The following is a 26,809-nucleotide window of genomic DNA, read 5'->3' on the forward strand; positions in this document are numbered from 1 at the left end:
TTCTTAATCTTCTCTCTAATTGTACCACATTAAGCGCTCACAACGAACACCATGTGAAGTTTGAGCTGTATGCTGTGGTTTTGGGGGAATGAATCATGACTCCATCAAAGGCTGTAAAGGCAGTTGGGATTTAGTCAGCTTCAGTTATCCAGCATTGGTAAAATCTTTCCAGAAGAGAATATGAATTACCAGTACGCATCCCACCCATCTCCTCAAACCCATCAACACTTCAATACTTTTATTCCTCCTACATGTCTCAGGTAGTCCATGGTCTGTTCTTTAATCTGCCACACAACTATAGCAGCAAAGTGCAGTTTGTGGTTCTCGAGGGGAAACGCACCAGCTGTGCAAAAAACAACAAAAGCCACATCGTACATAATACTGTATTCAGTGGAAAGGCAGAAGTAGTGTTGACGGTGGTATAACGCGGCAGAAAGTCATAGGGTTTGAGCTGGGTTGGGCTGGACGGATTGGTCAGCAATGTGTGTAACACAGGAAACCACTGCTCATTTCCTATCAACAGTCAGCGTTGGTTTCTATTAAAGTTCCATATTTTCCTCTTCTCCTGTGTTTTATTTGAAGTGTTGACCCATAAGAAGATATATTTGTGGTTTTAAGAACAAAAAAACATCTGAGTGTAGTTTTACATCTCCCTGTCCTTAACCAAGTAGCTTTTTGCCTAAACTTAACCAAACCTTATAAACAAAAATATATACGTATATTTGTATCATTTTGGCCATGATCTATGAGTCACTGACAAACAATTTCCTCCTGTGTATAGGGGCATTAGATCAGAAAAACACAATCACAAAATGACACACTATGTATTTTGTCATTTAGTTTAGAGGACTTGTTGAAAATAACACACAAAAGACTTTTGATTCCAAATACTTCTCGCTACATGGAGTGCCGCTGTTGACGTAAGTGTTGCAGCACTTCATTGTGCACGACAGCAATCAAACAGCACGTCATATCTACATGAAGTGACTGGTGTGTTGTGGAATGTACAAAAATGCTCCAGTGATTTAACATTGCATCTCTGTAACGGTGTCATACTCATGATGGAAAATAGATGCACCAGAACCAGAGATTTAATGTTTTTTTATTCCACATGTCCTTCTTCCTACATTACCCACAATGCAGCGCAACTGCCATGACATTAGCAAACCTTACTACACATTTAATTGAAAGTTTAGTTAAATACGAGGAACCACATGAATTCCAGCACCACGCTAGTGTAGACCAAGCAGGAACCATGAGTCGATGGTTTCATCTGTACAAAGTCTCTATTTAAAGCAAACCACTCTGACATTGGGCCTATAGAAACAGAGCTCTGTTTCCATAGCAATAGGCCAACCCAAGCCATCTGATCTCCCTCTGTCAGACCGCCACTTGTCAGCTCCTATTAGAGCCAGTGGTTGCATCTGCTTACATGTGGTACCTATCTATCTCCAGACCCTGAGGTAGCGACCCTGTTTGGCTGCCGCAGCGCCTCGCCCCCCCGGGGGGAGCTTGATTCACTCAGTCCTGGGATCACCTCTGGTTATATGTGCCGTGTTATGACAGCTTAATGGTGCTAGTAACTGTGTGGCAGTGTAGTAAGGGGAAGGGAGGAGGAGGAGAGAAAGAGAAAGTTAGAGAGTGGAGGAGAAAGACGGAGGTGAATGTGCACACAAATGTTCGTCTTTCACAAAGATCAGAGTTGTCATATTAAGCTTTTAAAGAAATAATGAATTATTAGCATTAGATGCTTTGGAAATTTTGATCCAAGAATAACTTCAAAATGCCGTCAAGATTGGACAACACGTGCTAATTCAGGCTGTAAAAGTTGCAGTCTTGAAGAGTGAAATTAGTTCGGAGGCTGAGGTGTTTGCTTCTGGAATTATTTTATGAAGGAAAATATTGCTCAGGACGTTCTATGAACATGAGCCTACAGAAACCCCTCTGTTCCTAATCCCAGCACAGACTCTGGAGAGGGGCAAGGGCAACACACAGTGCCAGTGTGTAAAAACTATTGAGATACCAGTATGTAACAAAGGCATCAGTTAGGCTGAAATACAAACACAATATTTTACAACCATAAAAAAAAAAAAAAAAAAAAAACTATGCTAAACTGTCCTGGTATGAGGAGAATTGCAGTCACTCAAAATGAAAACCTTGTCTTATTGTTGTTACTCCATCTGCCCCCACAGCCAAGATCTGGGGCAATTACAGTCTCTACAGCTATGACAAGCTGCTGGAGCTAAACACTAACCAAACAGTCAGTGTAACACACACACATGCACAGGGCCAATTTCACAGAATCACAAGCGGCCTAGTGTTGAGTTAAGTTAATGCACACCTGTGAAAATAGCTCTGTTGCAGCTTCCTTTGCATGAGTCAGTATATTTGAACAATGCCTTACATTAAGACAGCTTATAAATCTTTCACAAAAAACTTGCTTTTCAACCTTCTGACTTGCAGACATGAACAAAACATGTCCGTGTTCTGAATGTCCTGATTCCATACATTTGGGATTGCTTCATGAATGAAGCGATGATCTGAATCCCTTTGCTTTAAATTAAATATTTGTTTTAAGGGTTGTAACTACTGATTATTTTCTTCATTAACTAATCTGTTAATTACTTTATTGAGGGTTTTAACTTGGGGTGATTTTATGAAGAGACTGCAAGTCTTTAAAATGAGCTGTAAGTTTTGCCTTTGCTACATAGCTAGAGTTAGCATCTCAAATAAAAGTTATGAATTCAGCATCAAAACTTAATTCCTTTACTTGCTTCTGTTTCTACCACTTTCCTTCTACTGAAGTTAGCATGCTAACCAGCTAGTTAGAAGTAGCTACTCAGAGGACGTATTAACCTCTTGTCTTATAAACACAACGATGACTGAAGCTCTTGGCAAACATGTATATATGTATATAATATGTACCAATATCAAAACTTACAAATAGCCACTTTAATGGGTAAGGGTCCCGATGGTTTTGGCAGCTTCGTCAATCCCCAACCCCCTTGAACCCACATCCTCCAGGCCCAGACGCCTATAAGTCTCCACCAGTAGAGCTGGTCTGGCCTCATGGAAGGAAATATTACCTGGAGCGGAGCGCTAATTGGCAAGCACCCAGATATCCCACAAGTGCTAATGAACAGGCAAAATGGCCACAGCAGAGAAAGGGTGAGAAAGAAGGAAGTGGGGGTCCAACACTCACTCAGGCTCTCTCTGAGCCCTCACCCTCTGTCCGGGGCTTAGGGCTACTTCCTCCTCTATAATTAAGGGGTTATCCCCCTGCACAATGGAGAAATTAAACTGTAAAACCATGCAAGGCAAATTACTGCTTTTCCTGGGAGTTGGAGGAAGCATCTTGATATGTAAACAATACCCCCTCTTCAGCTGAGTACCCTCTCCCACTCTCTCTCGCTACTCCGTCTCTCTTCCTCTCTCCCCCTCCACCCTCTTTGTTCCGTGGGAATTTCAGATGGGCCAGATACTCTCTAAGACTACAACTCTGCTGAATATAGAGGATTTACAGTACCTTTATCGCCTAAGCATCTCAAACCTGTTTTGCCAAAGCTAACACTCAGGGAATGTGCACTCACTCACACACCGACAATAAACAGATACACAAACTCACACATTCTTGCTGGTTCACGTTTAAAAATGTGTCACTAGACTTCGTTAGCATTTTTTTTTTTTTTTTGAAATCAGGTTGGTAACAAATGAATATAACCAATATGACCAAAAACCAATTACCAAGCTCCAGGGAGATGTTTATAGACTGCTACGATATGCCGTACTTGCTGGCTGAAGAAGCGCCATGCCAGAACACGCCAGACATTACAATCTGTTACCATGACAGCTGATGCCAACCTCATAATCTCTGATAAGACAACGGTCTGGAGACGGGCTGCATTAAAGCGACAGGGTCAAGCAGTGATTGTGAGAGTACACGTCCACACAAAGCCAGCTAATTTGAAAATGCTGTCCACTCTTGGATTTTCAGTTTGTTTTCTTAAGCTCTCTGTCCACACTGAAAGTCCTCAACAATGGGGTGATGGTTCTTTTCCCAGCAAACAAAATTTATCACATTTAACCAACTTAAGCCGGGCTGATAGTCGTGTGTTAAGGGGTTACAGCGTAGCTCCAGGGTAATGAGTTATGGTGGCTGCATGGAGTAGTCTCATATTTAGTAAGAAACACAATGAACCTTCCCACAAGGGACAGAAACAATGTAAATAGAATGACTTAAAGCACAGTATGACTGGATGATATACACATCCATTTAGTGCTGTGGTGGCGCATTCGACACCTAATTATGATTCAAAACAATATCAAAACTATAGCAGGGACACAGTTAACCCCTTTGTTTTAAATATAAATACTAGGGGTGTCACAATTTTGGTTCTAAATTTAATATTGATCGAAATGACTGATCTTTTTTGACCTTTGAAATCAAAAGTGGTGTCGTTGATTCTCTCGGTATTCTTTTGCCTACTCGGTCGTATTCAGCATGCATCCAAAGAAAAAGAAACACAAAGTTGACAAAACAAAGTAGCATTAGCAGTTAGCAGCAGTTAGCTGTTACCTGAAGCTGCACCTTCGACACGTGATGGCCTCTACCGGAGGCGGAGATGACACGAAAACAAACAACCCAATTGGAAAGTCCTCCTGCTTCTCTGAAATCATCCGAGTGGAAATATTTTGCATTCTCCATGAGTTATGGCAATAACGTAAGTGACCACAGTTTGTATGCTATGCTACACTCAGGTACCATGTATGCCACCTCAGGTAAAATGACAAATACAGAAGGACAATTACACTGGCACTGTAAAGAAAGAGATTTGACTGGGAAAACAACTCCTCCATCCACATTTAGAGCCAAACTTCAACAAAAATCAACTTGTGCTAAAGAAATAACTAGTGCAAATGGACAATGGAGGAGCTGTTAGTGCTGAAAAAAATAGTTTAAATTGAGAATTGAATCAAATCATGACCTTTAAAATTGAAAATAAATTGAATCTGATTGAATCTTGATTTTGATAATCATGACACCCCTAATAAATACAGCAGTTAGAATTAGACGGTATCACTGTATACATTGATTTTTTTTTCATTAGAGCAATCTGTATTGAAAAATCTAATCTGAAAATCACCAACACAATTCCACAGAGCCAAACTGATGACCTCATATTGCTCGTTTAGTCTGACTCACAATCTAAAGACACAAAGTACACACAACGTACAATGACAAAACATTCACAATGGCCAAAGATTGTTTTTTCTCTCTGAAATAACTGCTAGACACCGTTGGACAAACTTAAAGCACAGGATGCAGCTCACAGCGTGCACGCGTCAGAGCCATGTCTGCCACGAACATGTCTGTATTCGCTGCTGTCGGGAGGTGACCCCACTGCTCTTTGAAGCACGAGCCAGGAATTCTAAGGCTTAGCTAACATCGTCGGGGAAATCACCTGGCAAACAAAACACAACAGGCTTACACGCTACACTAACACATACAGCCGTTCATTCAACAAACCCTTTTCATTTGTAGACCTGTTTATTAGACGGCTGCCTCCTTCCACTTGATAAACACAATGAAGCTGAAGCAGAGCGATGAGCCTAGTTGCAGTAGATCACTTAATAATTATACTTTCATGGATGAAAACTTTAAAGCAGCAGTTATGGAGGTTTATTTGGGGGTTTTCATTGCCGGTATCTATGAATGGATGAACGGATGAATGGCTTTGAACATAGACTTGAGTCAAACTGCAACTGGACCAAAATATCACATGTTGCCTTGTGAAGATACGTCTTCTTCCTGCTTTTCATTGCCCTTGTTCACATCTCTTGTAAACTCTGTCTCCTGGTTCCATTTATTGAAGGAATATGGCATCTTTTTACTTCTTTTACTTTAACACTCGTCTTCAATAGTCTTCAAGTTTCTCTCTTTACATCCCCTTCTTGGTTTGCAGCATAATCACAAAAGCAAAGAAGTCAGAATGACACTTTATTCATCTGTCTTTTTCTATATTGCATGATCCACTTAAATCCATCATAGACTTGTTTTGAACTGAGGCCAACCGAGCTAAAAACAGTACTGTCAACAACCTTGGGTAAATGTTTCAGCCAAGGGACACGTGATGTTTGGGTTTAGTTAAAATGAGGAGAATTTGAGATTAAAATCTCAGACATCCTGTCTCTAGAAACCGAGTGGAGTCTTCCATACCAAAAGTCTACCCCATTCCACCCGAGCTAGAGATACCACCCAATCATCTGCTGCTGCCCAGCTGAAACACCATCTTTATTCCTGCCGCTGTGTGATGAATGACATTACAAATGAGTTTTCCATATGGCATCATTTTGTTTAGCTTTTTTTTTTCTTCTTTAGTAGGGACCATGACAACCACACAGGGGCCTTATGACAGGCTTTGCTGTGATTACAGAGCAGTGGAGCTCATAGTAGCAAAGTCCCAAAGGACTTTCTCACAAAGAATATGATGGATGTTTATGGCTGGGAGAGGGTCTTTCCAAATTATGCCTTTCTTATCTTGAAGAAGTTGGAATCCATCCTCTATGTCTGACAAAAATAAATTCCACTCAAGGTCAACTAACTGTCTTGTCTCGTTTCTTTCTTGGAAAAAAAGCGAAAAAGCAAATCTCCCCAAAAAATCTGTTTGAAATCAAAAATCAAGCATGAACAACGCTCAGGTGTAAGGAAGAAACGAGAGCCAGCTCTGTTGAAACGTCAAATGAGATAATTAATTCAGACATACTGTTCTTTGCCTTTACAATGGGCTTTAAATGTAGAAAGATTTGTGGATAGATATTGAATAATATTTTTTTTTTTAATTAAGAAATTTAAAAAACCCTCGCTGCAGGAAGCGACGATGACAAGCGTGATATGTGACATTTGTTTGTGAGACCTTGAAGTGTTTCCTCTCTGATCCCAGAGCCGGTGAATTTATCAGCAGGAGCAGCTTTTTGTTTGTTATACCTGCATCCACTTTATTTACCAAGGCAACCTCACCTGCTTATTTTGCTGGTTGCACGCTTTATCCCTGGGTTGAGGCCAGTAGCTGTTACAGCTGGAGACAGATTCTCGCCGCTGGAGACGTGACCATAAAAATACATTGTACAAGTTTATTTTTTCGGGGATGTTTATGTGAGATTCTTCCTCCTCTGCTGCAAACCCACTCACTGACTGGGTAGGACGGTTTGCTATTGTTTCTGGCTACAACTGTTTTATTTAAAAAAAAAAAAGTTGGAGCCCAAAGCAGCTCATTTCATTCAATTCACACACAGGCTGGCAAGTGACATGTATGGACAAGTCTGGCTCAAACAGCCTGGCTCAAGTCTGCCCCGGGGCTCTCAGTGATTAGGCTAATTGCTAAATGCTAACGGAGGCTGGAGAGCGCTGGCAGTGAAACCTTAGATCTGTAATTACAAGAAGCAGCGTTTCCCTCAGGAAGAATTTCACTGATGGCAAAAATCAATTTCCTCCTCTTTCTTTCTGGGGTGGCAGCAACACATTTACACCAGGCATTAATTGTAAAGACACCTATTGTCCACTGGCTTACTCAGGCTCAGACACAACTGATGTGTTGGGTGGGGGGTCTTTAGAGTAGCAGTCTAGTATTCAATAAAATGCACACATTGTCCCTGGAGAGGTCTATGTTGATGCAGCGTTTTCAGTGTTTTATTTTTCCTCGACTGATGTTTGAGTAACTGCAGACATGCGCGTCTCATCACGGGTGAATGGGCTTCTTCGCTCCGTGCAGCGCGCTGACTGATTCTTTTCCTCCATGCAGCAACATTTCTGTGAGGGCGGACAACAGCTGTGTCTGCAGGCGCGGGTGGGGGGAGGTTAAGGGGTGAGGCTGGGGGGGGGGCATGAACCGGAAGAGCCTGACCACAAACTGTCCGCCTTTAGACCAACTCAGCCATAGGAACCAGGCGTGTTTACATAAGCGCCTCCCGCCCGTGTTTACAGCTAGCACACATTTTTGTTTTACCATGTCTAAACTCCTCAGATGTTTATTTTGCTTCACTTGAACTGTGAGTGTTAGAGCTACATTAGCGGATGAAAGCAGCAGAGGCTGGCAGGCTGGTGGCTCAAGTCTAATGGACGCCGAGGGTTACGCTGGGTCAGGGGGACGGAGGGTTCGCAGCACAGAAATGCACGGGCACGGACTTTCAACAAGTTCTTTAATAACACGCAGCGTCTTCCTGTCCAAAGAAAGCGGTTGCCTGAGGCGACACCTCGGAGAAGAGGAGAGAGCTCGGCACCTTATTGGGGCTTGATTCCCATCAGCCTAACAAACAAAACAGGCAGGAAGTGTCTTAGAGGCAGGGGCATGGATTACACTCATGCATGCTGGGAAAGAGCTTTCTGTTTAAGAGAGGATGAAGCTGAAAAGGAAAAAAGGAAGCACAAGCCAGGGAGAAGGGAAAGACTGGAGGGATGGGGAGAGAAAGCTGGGCTGACGGAGTGTTGGTTAATCCCCTAAAGCATCCATATATTGCCTCCACCGCCTCTCCCACTGCTTGTAAACGGCGAGGAATGTAACATGTTGTCTTTGGGCCCTGCGTGTGCAGACGCCTCTGGTACAGAGAGATTTATATTCGCAGACATTGCCCAAAGCATAGCATGTTGCTTTTTTTTTTTTTACTCTTTGAAGCTGAGGCAGAGCGTTCCAAAGAAACAACCAATATCAGAAATGTCCTCTCATTTGAGCCTGATTTATATTTCAGAACCACATTAGAGACCCGCCAAAGGCTGTCAGTTTTCCATTGAGTCAACACACTCTACTATAGGCATTGGCTCAAAAACTACAATAGGAGGACCAGGCAGCTTAATGCGAGCCTTTACGACTACTTCCAAGCATTCACTAAAATAAACATTTGTCTTGTGATATTCTTTTTCAAAAAAGATGCATCTCTGCAGTGCTTTCAGCTTCTTAGGGATTCCTCTGAACTCTGTAGTTGGATTCAGCTGTGTGTGTGTGTGTGTGTGTGTGTGTGTGTGTGTGTGTGTGGGGGGGGGTGCTTATGTGCTTCAAGTAAACATTAAAAAAGAGGCCAGGGAATGTATTCATAATTCAGATTTAAATAATGTGAAAAGCAATGATATGTATATATACTGTATATTAAGCTGCAAAACCCTTGTAACCAATTGCTAGGAATCTCTCAGTGTAGCTCTCCTCTCTCGGTACGTGGACCAGCACTTCTGTGATGTGATGATGAGAGCGCCGTGTAATGACTGATGATAAAGGCAGAAACTCAAGGCTCAAAAACCTATGTTGTTGGCTTTTACACGGCAATCAGCAAGGCCAAAAAAAAAGAGTGAAAAAAAACAAGATGTCCCTCTTGTGCTTTCACTTAGCATATCTAATCTTTAAATCCTGTCTTGGCCAGCTGGTGCCCCAAAGTGAAACTCTAGATAAGACAGAGAGAGAGAGAGAGAGAGAGATGTGAGGATGGACGAGGAGTTGAGGGGTGACTTGGAAAGAAACCAAGTTAACTGTTTATAACAACAAGATCAACCACTCCTCCAACCTGAGCAACCACAGGTTGTTTTTTTCAGCTTCCTGATACGATCCATAGGAGTGTCTCCTGAAATAGCGCCCCCTATGGCGGCAGGAATACCGGACCTTGGTTGTCATAGTTACAATAATAAACACCTGGACTGTACCTATAGCCGTGTACCTACCTTTGTTGCCATGGTTACTATAATAACAGTCATGGCTTGGTTAGGTTTAGGAAAAGATGGTGATTTGGGTTAAAATAAGTACTTCCTCAATATTAGACGATCTTTGTTGTCATGGCTACAACAATAACAACGTCGTAACTTTGTCGAACAGTCATGGATAATAGAAGCTAGAAACAGCTACTTTCACATGGGAATCGAACGCAGCTCTCCTGTGTCATATTCATCCACCACCACCACCTCCTCCTGACGTGGACTTTGTCTCTCTTTATACTACGTCACCGCACTTTTCCCTTTGCTCCTGTCATCATTACTACCACCACTAGATGTCGCCTAGCAACGAAGCGTAGTTTGTTACTTATTTTTAACAGGACTGTCTTGTTTATAAAATACACATGAATCAATGGAAGCAGCAATCTCTGTAAACCCAGATAATCAAGGTGAAAATAAACAGGTAAAGAAACAGGTAAAAATGAATGTAATGCTGCATTAGATGTGTCCAGTCCCAACTCGCTGGACGAATCAGGCACAAAATCCAAGTGTAAACCGACTCTGCAGACGATGCAACTGTAAGTTTGAAAATCAAAGCTATAAACTGAAAGACATTCCGGGACAGAAACAATATCGGCCGCTCTTTCAGTCATTCTTGGAGGACAGCGATGGGTTCCTGATAGTGTGCGGCTATAGACTCTGACAGGAAAGTAAACAACATCGGGACTTGGTCAATAGTTCCTTCCTGTAAGCTTGTTGCTCGCAGGTCTTCTCATGTATCAGGAAAGGCATTATTGATATGCTGTAACGAAATGTTACTGTAGATGACACCTGATAGAGTCGATTCTCTCTCTCTCTCTCTCAACACTGGGGACACGAATATGTACTTTGGGCTGTTAAAAATGAAACCCATGACATGTTTGGTGGCTTCAGGAGCCGGGGGAGGTGTTTCTGGTACGAGCAGCCACGTAATTCGATCTACAGCATTTCTTTAAATAGGAAAGATACCGACAGTTGCATTGTGCTGCACACTTAACCTACAAGTTTCTCTGCTCTGCTTTAACTCACTTGTCTGGATGCTGCAAAGGAGTATGGGTATTTTTCATTTTTAAAATACTGTAATTATCAGGAGATTAATTCTCTGATTCTTTCAACTAAGGTGGAGGGCCAAGGAGTTAAACCCAAAAGGGGGCATAGGGGTCTGGCATGAATGCAGGCATCCCTGCATAACCCCCCCCCACACACACACACACCACCCCCCCATGCCCCCACACCGCCCTCCACCTCTCACCCAGTCTGTGGAACCACAGCAGCGTAAGAGCCTCATTTAGGGACACAGAAAGAAAGGCAGAAATCTCTTTCTCAGGAAGATTAGTGGCTGTCCTCCCTTTGGAGTAGGCCTGTGGATGGAGAGGGAGATCGGGGTAAGGGGTAAGAGTGGGTTAGGGTGGTGGTGGTGGGGGGGTGTCTATTTTTCTCCCGGACATTTTTCTCCACTGAAGGGCTGGTGGGGTGGTGGGGCTGACCTGCTCCAGAGAAAGGCCCTGTGGCCACTGCAGAGATCCTGGTGACCCCTCTAGACTACATCCACACTACTACGTTTTAGTTTTAACATGTATCTCTTATGGTACGTTTACTCCTGCCATCCACACCACTCTGGAGTTTACGAGCACCTAAAACAGAGACTTTTGGAAACGCTGCTGGCCGCGTTTTAGTTTCAAAAGTTGTTGTGCGGTTAAATTCTGCATTTTAATGTTACAACTGTCTTTGCTGTTCCTCCTTCGTAGTATTTTCTGCAACTAATCACCTACTACAATTAATCATCTGCTTCCTGTTTTACACCTGCTGGTACATGCCCAGTGCACGTGAATGATCATGTGTGTGTGTGTGTTTTCAGGTGTGTTAGTTTGGATGGAGATCATTTCTGATTTGGAGGTAAAACGCTCGTCTGGACAGAGATTGTTTTTGTTTTAAAATGGCTTTTTTTTTTTTTTAAAGTTTAGTTATATTTTTTTAAGGGACAGTGAGAGAATGACAGGAAAGTTGGGCGAGAAAGAGGGGGTGACATGCAGTAAAGGGTGGGTGGCTTCGAACCTGGGCCGCTGCGGTATGGACTGAGCCTAAGCAGTATGCGCTCCATCGGGGACGTTTTAAAATGAAGCCGTATTAGCGTGTACGTAGCCTTATCCATGCTGACCATGATTAACACCCAGAACCTCATCACAACACCACACTTTTTACACCAGACTCCTCTTCTTCTTCTTCCATCTACACCACAGTGACTTCTACGAGTCAGACTAGCAGTTGATCCGTGCACTGGAGGAGTGGTTGATTTAATGCTGTGTTGACAAATGCTGGGAAAGTTTTTTCCCGGTGCATCATTGGCATCCTTCTTACATCGAAGCTGTGAATAATCATCCGTAGACAATGTGTTTTATAATGCTGAAGAACATCAATCTTTGGCGGGAGTTCGCAAAAGCTACGGCCGAACTCAAAGAAGGATGAATATAAGACACTGGTTAGGTAGAAATAACAGAGAGCGTCTGCTCCACTGGCCTCGTACAGTCAACACCAAAGTGAGGGATGATGGAAAAATTCTCTCTGGCAAACTTTCTCAGCATATAACAAGGGCCGTAAAACAACAAGCTGGCAGATCTATGTTTGAAGGCGATGCTCCCTCTCAGACGAGGCCAGGGGAAGGCGGCGGGAGACGGCACATCTGAGCATCTTATACCCTCAGACGGCGTGAAGTAAGGAGGAGGAGGAGGAGGAGGTGCATCAATCACAGGTATGCCTTTGAAACCATGAGATGTTTTACAGTTCTGGAAGCGGGCACCTAATCTGAACACATGTTACTCTGACATGGTAAGGCACAAGCCGACACAGACTCGTAAATCCCAGGGGCCTGGGAGTCGGGTTGCAGGGGCCGAGCCTGTTGAAGCATGCCCTGTAGCTGTGAGACAGATGCAGGCTGTCACACAGAATGTGGGTGACCATTTAAAACCATTAACAAGGCCCTGATTCCTATCACATGGACTGAACCCGACCTGCACTTTCGTGCCAGCATCCCTGGACGCTCTCCTACCTCCTCTCCTTCCTGTTGGACACACTCTGCATTAGAGGCCAAACACACTTCCATTACATCCTTACACTCGGAGTCACAGTGAAGTTCAACAGGGCGAGGCGTGTCTCCATGAAACACAAGCACAGTGAGCGCTCATGAAACCAGTTATGAGATTCGTGGCCAGCTGACACGGCGGATTAAAGTGAACAAGATGTTCTCAGGATGTTTCTACTACAGTTACGATATTTTATTGTGTTGTTTTATTATCAAGCTTAAACGCACAGTCTGTAACTTCTGCCACTAGGGGCCTGTCAATCAAAACCATGACAAAAGACAGAGTTGGGTGATGTTGTAAAGTAGCGCGGGATCATGGGAGTTGTTGTCTTCACCATCGTTGCCATCAGCTTCTCCCGGTTCAGCCTTCAGCGTGAGACGTTCAGGAGGTTTTTACCAGCAGCTGAATTATCCACAGAGGTGTCCTCCTCTCCATAGCAAACACACCAGGGGATTAAAACCAGTAGAAACACCCAGAAAGCAGTTTCACTTTAAAAATCAGAGATTCACTGACGCTCTTCAGTGACACAGGACAGGACGTCTACAGCGACTGAGAGCTGAGCTGTTTCCTCAGCTTGTTTCTCTGATAACTTCAGATCCAGACGTCCGACGACTAAAATCCTTCATCTGGTTCATAGAGCTGAAAACCACCAAGGTGTCAAAAGTGTGTCTTAAAAATGTGACTCTTCTGGCAGGAAACCACCATTGACAGATGACTAAAGAAACAGACCATTAGCATTGAGGGTTGATGGAAACATTTGTGATAATGAAAGTATACAATTGAAAAAATTACATAGGTCTAGTCATTTTAATGTGAAAAAGTTACATATTATAACTATGTAATGTAGTTTGCCTGGTTTGGAGTACTTTGAAATTCCAATTCAAATAAAAGTTGAATAAACAAAGACCTTTAAGCATGAATGTATCCAAGCTGCTTGATTTATTCGTACTTGTCCCATATTTTTGTTTGCACATGCAAACTAATCTGAGAAGCAGCTCAAATAAAAGGAAGGAATCATCAAATTGAAAACAAAAGCAGAGCTTTAAAAGTGTCTAATGACATACTAATGCCCTACTTCTACTGTCCCCCTGTGCCACAAAGTGGGCTTTGTGATGGCAGGCCACCAGGCCCTTCATTAAACAGTAAAACAACTTGAGTGATATGTTTCTGCAGTGGCCCCTCAGATGATGCCAGCGTGTCTTCCTGGGGGCTTTCAGTGTCCACCAGCAGCCGTTAGTAATTTATAACAGTGGTACCTCAGAGGCCCGAACAAGGTCCTCCAACCTCGTTATGAGGAGTTTATATCACATATTCACTAATGAAAACATGAGCTCTCATCTTTTAATTATGACCCCATTAAAAGAGGGAATTTTGCACACCCCGCACCCTCCGTGTGACCTCACCAGCACAAATAACCCCTGATGGGTGATGGGTGAAGACTACTTTCTTCACACTGGTGCAAGGTTATGAAAATTCAACCCCTGACTGCCTACATCACGCACAATGGTCATAACTGTGTAAATGGCTGAATAATTCATGATGTGGCAAGCACAATATTTTCTTCTTTGCTGGTTTGAAAAACTTGTGGCCTCTTTGTGGAGGTGCCAGGGAGAGAGCACTGGAACGTCCCAGTTTCTCACCCCGCATCCCTAAACAATTAATGCTCATGGCTCCTCTCGTGGCAGGCCACCAAGCCCATCATTAAGCATAAATACTGCCACAATGTTATACGACATCTTGTTAGCATTTCAAAGGCCCTTCCCTCCTCCCAGCCTTTATGCGAGGCCTCTGATACACTATGTCGTCCACTGCTATGCCAGCCTTTTTTAGTAATTCATGAAATTTACACTCGGGAGGTGAGAACAAGGTCTTTCGACCTCATTATAACATTTTTTCATCACCCATTCTTTGACATCTCGGAAACACACGGCCCCTGTCTCTGGGTCCAACGCTTTTCATGCGCCACCCAGCAACTTGTGTGAATAGCCGTAACGTTTCGGTCGACTGCACTGCAGAGTGCGCGATCCTACGGACAGACAGCAGGATGCAAGAGCGCTGCATTAAACCGAACAGAGCTGAAGCGCTCCCATTTCATCACCAAATTACTAAATGACTCTGTTTACTATTACACTGCCGTTATCGTGTGTAATACCTACTGTGCACTCAGCTGGCAGTTTATTAGGAACACCTAGCTAAAACTGGTGCAGTCTGATACAACAGCCCTGCAGTAAGTCCTCCTTCATGAAGGTTATCTTGTTCTGTTTTTGACTTTGGAGGCTGCAGTTTCTGCTGCTATTGAACTGTGTTGTGTTATAGGGACTTGCGTTATTGCAGGTCTGTTGTGTTAGGTTCAGCTAGGTGTCACCTGCAACCCAGTGTCAACCATCTAGTGTAAAAGGTAAGTGAGAAAACAGCGCCGGAAAGCTGCAGTACCTCTGGTCAGAGTGGTGGGTGAGGGCTTTTTGGGGAGTTCTGAGAAGCTGCTTCCATCCAGACCTGAGGGCTTACACTCCTTCTTCTCTGTGGCTGTTGGAGCGGAGGTCTCCATGCTGCTCTTCAGTGTCAGTCACAACCTGCAGACGCAAGAGAGACGCTGATGTTAGGTGAAATATCTGAAGTTGGCTGTGACCACGCTGAAAAGAATGAAGTAATGTATTTTACATTTCAAAGCAGCAAAACTGATTGTTTTTTTTTATTTGTTGTTGTTGTTTTTGAAGAAATTACGGTGAGAAATGAATGGTTGCCAGAGCAGTGTTATCAACATGGCTGAATTATAATATAATGTTTTTCTTTATTTCAAACTTTATGTTTGACTCTGACTCACGTGGCAAGTCAAACAAAGTTTTTCAACAGCAGGAAGAACAGCTAAAAAAATAACATTAATGTTGGTTGATAACATGACTATACAATAAACCAAGTTACAATACAAGCACACACACTGATGCTAGTAAACGTTCATGGCAGCTGCAGATTTTTTTTTTTTTTGCTTGCCAGCAAATCGATAGTTAAAACTGCTGTAGAGTTCTAAATCTGAAAAGAAAAGTGGTTTTCAGAAAAGAAAAAATGAATGACTATTCCAAACAAAACCTGATATGAACTGTGGCACGAGACCATTTCGTATCTTCATGCATTTCTCTTCTTTTCATTCAGACTAAATACAGGTTACAGGTTTTTGTAAAATCTAAGAAGCAGGAGAGTGAAATTCTCTCTTTTTTTTTTTTCCAATATAGTAACACAAACTGAATAACAATGAAGAGTATTTGCACTGAAATGTTTCTATAGGTGTGTTTGCATTTCTTCAGTCGGTGTAAGTGCTGTCAGGTCAGGCCCTGAACACACATACAGGTTCGTCAGTTTGCTGTAATTCACAGCGGCCCCTCTGTTCCGACTGTAAACATGAGTGGCCCTCAGCGCTGAGGTTTGAGCCGCGTTAACACCGTGTTAATTCCTCCTCATGTCTGTGTGAACGGCTCCATAACTTGGCAAAGAGCCACTTTGTTGTTTGACTTGTCGGGACCTACAGGATCGTCCTCGGCTGAGAACCGGCCGCTATAGCTCGTTCGTGGTCATCGCTTTCCCGCCTGCTTTCGGCCTGCAAGACGCAGCAACTGGACGTGATCAGAGGGAGGTGACTTCATATTACACAAGTGTGAGGAAAAGGAGATCTTTTTCTCGTGAGGGTCAGCAGGTTTAGGAAACTTTATTTTACCATCCACTCCTCTCCTCACACCTGTTAGCATCTACGGGAAATCCATTCTTTAAAACTCCTAAAAGAAATCATTTTGCAGTCTCTCGCGTTTGAAAATAAAGTGTTTATGACTTGATTTGTGCCCGAGGGACACAAACAACACCCTGAAACAATGATCCGGAAATTAATTTTCTCTTGAGTCAGAGAAACAAATGTGATTTTTGGATGGAAGATGAAAGGAACATATTAAAAACACACTCTGGTTGAGAATATGTGGATGCAAATACATAGTTATGAGCATTAAAAAGGTGAGGTTGATGTGTTCAGTGATCTGGTTTACCAGCTTGCCGAACGTGTGAAGTGCTGTTTCTGGTTTCATGTGGATATCCAACATGTCATCCTTTCTTGTGAGGTGTGTGCACGAGCAGCCATGTCTGCGACCCTTTGGAGGTGCCAGTCGCCTGTCACCGAGCCAGTGTAAGCCGATTAGAGGTGGGCGACTAACAGGTTTAGGCTGCATCTGTTTCTTTTTTCTTCTGGTGCCAAAAAGTCCCTGCAGCTCAGCCAGGGGGGCCGTCGTGTCTTGGAGGACTCCATCACTCTGACATCACCTTAGTGATAGAATTTAATGTGCTCTTTCATGGGGCCTTTGTCGTCGATTCAGAGCTGGCCTGAGTTGTTGCAGACTCTCTCTTTTTTTTTTTTTGGGTAGTGAACCCCTCTTGGCTCAGATAAGATCTGCACATGAACACATCGGTCCTCGCAGCAACGGCGTTTGCCTTTCAAGCAGCCTGCCCCTCAAAAATAACTGCGAATCCTCCCATTTACATCACCGTCTGATGAACATCTGGCACCGCATTAATAGCTGTTTCCATGCTTTTACAGCATGCCAACTATTTGCTTTCCAGTCGCCTCTGAACTTCTAGCCAATATTTTGATGAAAAACGGTTCGGGGTACAAGCACCTGTAAAGGTAATTTACCAAAAAATGATATATGTTAAATATATGTATGCAGCAGGTGCAGTTTAGAGGACTGTTGAGTTCATTCCTCAAAAAAGTGGCCCCAATTTCACCCTGACCCACACACACACACGCACGCACGCACGCACGCACACACACACACACACATACACCTCTTTCCTTAATTCTCTGGAGCTGCTACATTTGCCCCACTTCTCTGTGTCTCCCTACAGGCCAGACCCCGCGTTACCCCCCATGACAGGGAAGCCCGGCTCTGACAGGCTGGTACAGGTGTCAGGAACCAGTCGGACAGATGGCAGGAGCCAAAGGCGAACAAACAACAAGGGTGCACTTCTTGTCTCATCTTCTGGTTGGCTGGTCAGTCCGTTGTGGCACGAAAAGGAGAAGTACACCCCACCCCCTTCCCAAACCTCCCTACCCTCTCCTTACCCCACCCTCTGGTGCCATGTGACCACGAGGCTGGGGACTTAAAGACAGTGGGGGCAGGATTACCACCCCCAACGAAACACACACACACAGTCACCTCACTCACAAGAAAGCAACTGATGATTTTTCTCAATATGTAAATTAATGTTACATGAATAAATGTTGTTTCTGATATGTCGCCTCTTTAACCTCGAGCCACTTCATGTAAACTTTTTTCTGTCTTAAAGACCAGGAACAAGACGCGACCTCAACACGCAGGAAAGATGCAACAGTATCAACTTCACTGTGATTTCTGGGAAGTGCAGAGCAGAAACACCAGAGCAATGACTTCTAGTATAAAAATAAAAGCACAAGAATGTTTCAGATTACTGCTTTAAAGGTCAAGATATCAAAGGTCCCATATTGTGTAGATGTCCATGTGTAGTTTGATTATAGATCAGGTCTAGGTTCTATATTAATACTGTGAAAGTATCAAAGTGCTCAGTAACAGAGAAATGCACACAGCCTGTATTCAGAAACTGAGCCTTAAAACCTGCCGTCAGGACTTCTGGAACTTTGTGATGTCACAACAAAGCAGTCACCACTCTCAGCCATGCCCCAAGCCCCGCCCACGTGGACTTACCATCCAACCTCGCAGGGTATGGAGTGTTTACCCGAAATCTGCTTTATTTTTATTGGATCACTCAGACAACAGTCAGCCAATCAGAAGAGAGGCTCAGAGCCTCCTCTCTTCTGATTGGTTCACCGACCTGTTGTTACTAGAGCTCCAGAGAGAAGCCTGAGAGAGGAGATGTAAAACTACACTGAGATGTTTTTTGGTTCTTAAAACCACAAGTATATCTTTTTATGGATCAACACTTCAAATACAACACAGGAGAAGAGGAAAATATGCGCTTTAAGTTATTTATTTAGTTTGTTTCAATGCAACGCTATTTTTTTTTCGGGGTAAGGCTGGAGTAACCATATCCGAAACCAAGTTTCGAGTTTTACAGCGAGGCTGCTTTGTTCTTGTTCCTTCCTGCCACACAACCACAAAGCTTGCCATTTTTTTTCTTCCATTAAAAATGCCTCTGCCTTCAGTGAATTATCTTACAAACATTCAAAATGAGGTTTAAAGAAGAATCTGTGTCTGTGTGTATGTTTTTTGCAAAGAAAAATTTCCTGTGTTTAATAAATTGTAACAAAGTCCTCAGTGCAAATTTCAAACAGTCCACCTACAACAGGAAGACTGTTAATACATCCTGGATGAAAGTAAAATTTTTATATTTAAAGATTCAGGCTGCAGTAAAAGCAGGTTTTAGTGCACAGAGAATAGTTTATAGCAGAGGTTGTACGTGTTGATTTTCCTCTGATGGAGGATCCAGACGTGCTACTTAACCACACGAGGCACAGGAAAAAGACTGATGTAATGGGGAAAGTCACTGTTATGTTTTCTTCTGCTCAGGTCAGACTTCAAATCATAAGAGGATCAGATAATTCCACTTGTTTCGAAACGCAGAATCACTTGTTTTTCGCCTGGAAAATGAAGAAATAAGAAAGTCAGGATAATCACTTGACTAATGAATCTACAGTTCAGCTCAGTAATTATCTTACCCCCGTTTGCAGACCTCTCGTTTAAAGAGAACCGTCTCCCTGCCTCATCTTTTCTTCTCTTCCTCTCACTGTTAATTCACCTTCTACCCCCTCCTTTCTCAGACTCGCAGGACTTTTGTTATGAGACCTGGTGTGTGTTTTTCTTAGCGCCTCGTTCAGTTTCAAGTGTTCCTCTCCTCCACTACCGTTCAACAGCTCCCCTTTCACCAACACTGAAAGGAATGCAAACACACATCAAAAGAGGCCCTCTCGTTTTGAAGATTTCCAGGCTTTGCTCTTCTTACTTTCTTCCTTCCTATCTTTCAGTCAATGTAATCCGTATGCTGGTAGGCTCTCTTTCCTGGCAGCAGCATGCATACACACACACACACACACACACACACACACACACACACTCTCAATGACACCAACTGCTGTCCCACACTCTGCTCAGTTGGCAAACACAGGAGATGGATAGGTGAGGTCTCCTTGCCCCTATGCCACCTGCAGACCTCCTCTCTCGTGTTTCTGACTGTGACACACATGCAGGTTCACATAACAACCTCCAAACGCCAAAATATGCTTTTGTTTTTACATATTTTTGTGTCTTCATCACAGACGTGACGATGACACGCTATTTTTGAGAAGTGGTTGAGATTATATCGAGCTACTGAAAAGTGTTTTGATCAGCTCTTGCATGTGAGACAGAAAGTTACTCAACCACTGAACTAACAATTTCCAAGTACTTGAGCCTTACTTGAGTTGCTTTTATATTACAGTATATACTACATTACAAATCTCAGCTGAAAATATTTAGAGTTTAGGATCACATTATAAAAATTGCCACATTGTTACAGAAACAGTATAAAGTAGTTAAAATCTGTTCTACCACAACTAGATGTGACAATAAAATTCACCTTCAGGCTTGGGTTGATATTCAATAACACCAAATATTGCAGTATTTTATATTTTTGCACAGTCCGCCCCACCCTTACTGTTTTTTTTTTTTACTGTACATTGTTCCTTAGCTTGTGACAAATAAAACTTTAAATGCTGTTTAGTTGCAGCAATGCTTATATCTGAATCATAAAATACAATAATATATGTACATATAAAAAAAACCCACCCCTCACAATAATATCATATATCAGGATATATGGGCCGACTGTATGGAGATACTAAAATTTGGATATTTTCCAAGCCTATTCACCTTCTATATGCATCAATAATGATAATCTAATATTGTCATATATAAAAATACAATGCTTTAATACTCTCCACAACAGCTAAATGACAAAACAGATTGTTTGTCATTGCCTTCCAGCATGACACACATGAGCCCTCTCTAATCTGGTTAGGTTTAAGCAACTAAACAGTATATGATTAATGCTGCTCTAATCAATGTTTTATTTTGAAAAAGAAAGAGATTTGTTGTGACAAACCCACAGAGAATTATCACCCAGCTCTGAGTAACCCTCAACTCTACAGAGCGTTGTAGCATCATTCAGCTCATTGTCCTCAGCGGTTTCGCGCTCACCAACTCTGATCTTTGTTGTTTTCACATAAATCAGCCAGTCGATTTTCAGTGAAAAAAACCCACATAGTGGAGCATTTAGCAGCAAAGACCCTTCACCCAGCCAAACCAACTTTAGAAGATAATGATATGTCAGTGTTCTGTTTGTTATGGCTAAAAAACAGTAAGAAAAACAGGAAAGATCATGTTCATGGTTAGGGGAAGCTGTTAGGACACATGTGAACCGTGGTCTCTGGGATCAGAAAAAAACCCAACACTGTACTTGAGCTCACATTAACTGTGTGAAGATAATCTGAAGTACCAGGTAACAGAAGAAGCAATATAGTCAATAGGTGTGATACTGCAAAAGGTTTGAGTGGACTTTTATACTATGTTAGTTATGTTGTGAAGTTATGTATTTCTTGATTCTCTGACAGTTATTAGATTTGTTTTTTTTTTAACTCTACATTAATACAACACCTAAACAGGACATAGGGATGATTACTGTCATTAAGACAGTCTCCAAACTGTCTTTTAAAGATGTGGTTCATACAGGACACCACCAAGTCTATGCACTGCTGCTGCTCTCAACCCTTCCTCCAGGTCTCCTCATGAGGCTGAACACAACGAGACACTGAGGAGGAACGCTGGAGCCGTCAGATCTTATTCACAGGTGGCCAGGTGTAGAGGTCAGGGGAGGTAATCCACACAGGCTTCTTCTTTCACTGTGCTTCAGTTGTACAGAACCTTCACTATGTCCGGATCCAGAGAGCTCATTGCATAATTCAGACAAAGTGGAGCTGTTTTTCCCCTCACACGGCCAGCTCTAACCACCCTGGCTGGACTTCCTCTGCGACAGTTTCATGAGAAACCTTTAATTTAACTTACCAAATGTTCTCTCCATGAGAGCTCTGTTCGCTCACCATATACTTCCTTCTTTAGTCCTGACTGCTGCACTACCTAACAGTCTCGTTTTTAAACCACTTTCTCAAACTTTCACCTTTGGTTTACCACATGAGAAACAGAATCCCTGCCAGTTTCCACCATTTAAACGTTTGAACTTTTGAAATTCTGCATTTTTTGGGCCGGGATCTAACAGGCTTCACTGGTCATGATGAGGTGAAAGAAAACTCAAGCAGGTCCTTTAAGGACTTCTATCATTATAATCTCAATTCTCAATTTGTTTTTACCAATTTACCTGACAGGAACAGTTTAACATCAAGCACCAAACCTTTAAAATAACTCCAGTCACCATTTCATATAAACAAATGGGTCAAATGACTGTTTGTAATACGAAAGGAATCGTATGGGCTCAAATTAGGGTTGAAAAGATTTTGAGCTTGTAAATTGATGTGCAACTGACTCAGGTGGGTTTGCATAAATATACAACACAATAAATGTTGGGTCATAGAGGCGCCATTGTCCATCTTAAACATCGGTAACGGGACCACCTGCCCTCTGACTGGACTCTGCTTTGTGATTGGACTGTTATTGTCCAATCTGATTCAGGTGTAAAAATAGAAAATAGAAAATTTGTATTTGTAACTTCAGCGCCACACACAGTGTGGGAGGCGGCGAGTTGTAAACTCGGTTGGAAAGTTTCATCTTTGTATCTGTATGTGTAACCCCGTCACTGATGTCATTTGTTCACATGTTTTATTCACATAACCTGCCTCTATCTTTTCTACAAATGTATAAACTTGAATTTCTCCTGCAGATTTATTTCACAGGTTCACAAAGATTGATTTACAACTACAAACTCTGAAATTATTTGCAAACATCGCAAATCTTTTTAACCCTACTTTGAGCCGGTAGAGTCTCTTGTGGTGACAATCCCACAGAGAAACACCACCCGACTGCAGTTCCCTTCAGATCTACGGAGCTTTTCGGCTCATTGTTTTGGTTTTCCAAAGCTTCATTGTTCTGGCTCCCTCTCACATATCAAATCTCACATCCCTCTCACAGCGGTTGAACACCGCTCCCATAGCATAGCATCGTTGGGGTTGCTGAAGAACCAGTTGTTTTCCACAGGAGATGGTGGAGACCAAAACTAGAGCTAAATGTCAGAGTCAGTATTGGACTTACAATCACTAGGTGGCCAGAAACACAACTCCTAATACCTGCTAGTGTTGTAGTGCTGCTGGATGTGCATCTGCCCTCAAATGGCTAAAAATGAGTTACTGCAGGTTTAAACCTTAAGAAAAAAATACTAAACCCTGAAGCAGAGATGCTCCATCCAAGGAAACTTTCTGCTAAAAAAACAACAAAATCATTTTACTCTACATCATTATATCCAAATTGACATGATCTCGTTTGAGGAACTTGCATCGCTTTAATCGGTTCCCACAAAATTTGTAAGATGTAAACACAAAGCAATCAATATCAGAGCAGGAATGTTTTTTGTTGACAGACGGAGACCTCTGGGAGAAGACAAGTTTAGACTGGGACAGGGCACATTCTCTGTGGGTGAATCACTTGTCTTTGGAGAAACACATCGCTGAGAGGATTTCAAGCTTGGGTCTGAAAGGTCACGAAACAGATTGTGAGAAGTCTTGACAGCAACACATCAGCCATTAGTCAGATTCAGAGGCTGAAACAACATCACTGCAGGCTGTCAAACATGTATAGATTTCAGGTCAGTCAAGCAGGAAGGAGAGTGTTGTCACAATCCACGTCCTTACACCGAGGTGTAGGTTTTCCAATTCAAAATGATCATCCATGTGTTTTTAATCATGTAGTCATGTAAATTAGGGTTTTTAAAAATATTTTCTCCACCACATTCCAGTTTCTGGTTAATCTGCAGACTGCACATAAGGACTCGAATCCCTTTACCAAAACCCAACCATCCAGCGGATACAGAGTAATAAGCACCTAACAACTGATGTAATATAAAAGGCATCTATAACAGCAGACAAAACCCTTGTGGATGAGTTCTTACCCCACCCCTGAACCTGACCTTTCCTGCTAGTAAAGGCAATATCCTGTGGTTGATCTTTTTGTCTCCCTCAACCAACAGAAAACAGATGTGGAGCTCAAAGCCTACACACAGTCCCCTGGCAGGGAGGAATCTACATGGATGCATTGTGGATTTTTGCCTTTGTGCTTCGGAGAGAATCAAGTAACTGAGTCAATGAACAGACACTGACGCAAGGGTACACAATCAACGTACACATTACAGAGTGGTCCACCAGATTTAGCATGGCACTCCCAACAGTATGAATAAAGGATCGAAATTACATACATACAGGAGAACCAGAGATAGACTAGCCTCAAGCAGAGATGGGGGGGGGGCTGCAGAGGCCTGGTAGGCTCAATTCTTTCTATGGGACATATAAAATAAATAGAAATAATCATCAACACCATGACTGAGTGTTTCCATCTTGAACTGCAGTGAACCAATGACAGTCTCATAAATACGGATTCAGACAGCCAGGGTTTCATATGTCACAAACCTAAGGAACCAATCCTGTCAACATGTGGGGACGGGGGCGGGGCTAAATAAACATGAAACCTTGTCAGTACAGAGAGAGAGAGTTAGCATTAGCACAACTGCAAACACTGTGTCAGCCACTGCTGGTTACAAGCTAACAAACAAAAGAAACAAATAAAAGATGCTAACTATGCTAACCATTCTGATCTCAACAGAGGGGGAGGTGGGGCTCAAGGCCTGATCCACTTTTCTCAATGAGGAAGTAATTTATTTCCATTTTTTTTTTTTTTTTTTTTTATGTGTGAAAACCATGTTAAGCACAATATGAATCACAGCAGAGGATTTTTACAGAGTTTAAAACAAGTCTGGAGAGAAACTTTAACTCAACTACAAACAGGTAGAAATAATCACCTAATGATGTGTTAGTGAGTAGGCTTCATCTTTGAGCCACCATATGTGTCTGTAAAACATTTCATTCAATCCAATCATTAGTGACAATGTTGAAGTGATTGACTGACTTTGCATGTTTCGACACATGAACAAGGTTTTGATTGTTGTAGAAGCTTTTGAACAGGTGATTTAGTGTTAGGGGAAATGAACTGTTTTGAGAACTGAATTAAGAGTTGTGAGAATGATGTTTCTGGTGAATGAATTGCATCAAAGCGATTGAGAAAAACTGTAAATTGTTTGAGAAATAATGAAAAGATTAATTGATCGTAAAAAAAATGATCCTGACTTGCAGCCTTTGATGTTTTTACTGCTGACGCATCACAGCTGAACGAAACTGACCCCGTGTCCGTGTGATGGAGGTCACATGATGTGTGTCTGTGTGTAAAAGTCACAGCTGTCACCTGTGCCACATTACACTCTGCTGAGTCGAGCCGGCTTCCTCTCTGAAGCATTTGGCCGGGGGTCATTCATCCTAAATGTGCTGTTAGCACTCACTCTCGACTGCTTCAGCTGTCAATAACTCCGGCAACTACTTAAGCAAAACTTAAGAGTGTGTGTGTGGTGGTGGTGGTGGTGGTGGGGGCTTGTTTTACTGTATTTGTGGAGTCCAAAAACAGGGAGCCCACTATACTTGTGGGGTTTGACAGCTTTGTGAGGACCAGGATGCTGAACATGTTTAAATGGCAGTTTGAAGGTGAAGACCTGGTGAAGAGTAAAGGTTGGTCATTCAGTTGTGATACTTAAGGTTAAGGTAAGTGCCTAGCGAATGCATTATGTCAATCACGGGTTCCCACCAATGCAGTAAAACAAGGGTGTGTGTGTGTGTGTTTGTGTGTGCAGATATGCCTGCAAGCCAGTGAGTAAAAATTTGGCCAAATTAAAGTTGGCATTTGCTTCACTCAGGTTTCGCTGTGGTGCAACTTCCACATTGTTGTGGTGAGTCCAGCGCTCCAGTAGAAGTGCCTCTGATAGTTGACAGTGTGTAGTTGCTGGCCCGTACAGACATACAGCTGCTGCTACTTCCACAGTCAGATCCCAGGCCTCTGGTGATGGGAGGGGGGAGGGGGGAGAGGGGGAGGACTCCCCTTGAATTTCGGGGGATGTCAGTGTGTGTGTGTGTGTTTGTGTTGGCTGGGGACCCATCAGTAGCAGCTGTCAAAGCATGTCCCCGGGTGAGAGCTTATGGTGTTAGTTGTAACTATTACTAACTACTAAGTTAGCAATTGTTTTCCTCTAGATTTTGTCCCTCTGTCCAAAATGCATCTGTGTTTTTTTAGACAAACTAACTTTTATATTCTTTTAGAAATCAGTCCCCAGAGTGGATCAGTCTGAAAGCACCTGGCTTGTGTTTTACTGTGAACGGGGGAAATTAGCTTTTGGAAAATTTCGACTTCAGCCTGCTCCGACAGGTCGAGAGCTGCGAGCCAGTAAAGTTAGGAAGACAACTTTCCGTTGCTTCTAACCTCCACTCTGTGACCAGTTATTCTAAATGTCTGTGTCACCAATCACCTGACGCATGTGTTCCTGTTTATCAGTTTGATCATTAAGTAGAGAGATGTGCAGGATTATAGGAGATACTGTTAACCTGCTTATTCCCTTGTAAACAAGAACAAAAACACTTGACAGGTGATTATGGAAAGCAAGAAGGGACAAAAAGGAGGCCTAACCAGCTGGGGCTCAGCTGAGGCTCCTCACCTCAAAACGTGATTCAACAGTTTTGGCATTGTTCAGATGTTTTAGTGTGGATGACACATAATGTTTTCATTAAAGGAGCACTCCAACAATTTACTCTGCAATAAAGATGCAAGACATAAAACAAATGGTCAAAATCAAAGAAGCAGAGACTGAAGCATCTTCACGTTCAGTCCTGAGAGTGAGAAAACCATAGAATCCTACATTTCCCCTAATTCAAACAACACCTTTTTTTTCATTGCACCTTCAC

The 26,809-nt window shown here is 42.6% G+C and overlaps 1 protein-coding gene across 1 annotated transcript in view; it reads right to left on the minus strand.

Annotated features, from left to right (window-relative positions):
* The window catches only part of gli2a (GLI family zinc finger 2a), a 92,825-nt gene that overhangs the window by 57,534 nt on the left and 8,482 nt on the right, over window positions 1-26,809 (minus strand). Inside the window, exon 2 of the mRNA XM_056389969.1 lies at window positions 15,241-15,380. Coding sequence (XP_056245944.1) covers window positions 15,241-15,355 — 115 coding nt within the window. The 5' untranslated portion in view covers window positions 15,356-15,380. The remainder of the gene's footprint in view (window positions 1-15,240; window positions 15,381-26,809) is intronic.

This window comes from Seriola aureovittata, chromosome 11 (genome assembly GCF_021018895.1).
Source record: "Seriola aureovittata isolate HTS-2021-v1 ecotype China chromosome 11, ASM2101889v1, whole genome shotgun sequence".
In the NCBI taxonomy this organism is placed as follows: Eukaryota; Metazoa; Chordata; class Actinopteri; order Carangiformes; family Carangidae; genus Seriola; species Seriola aureovittata.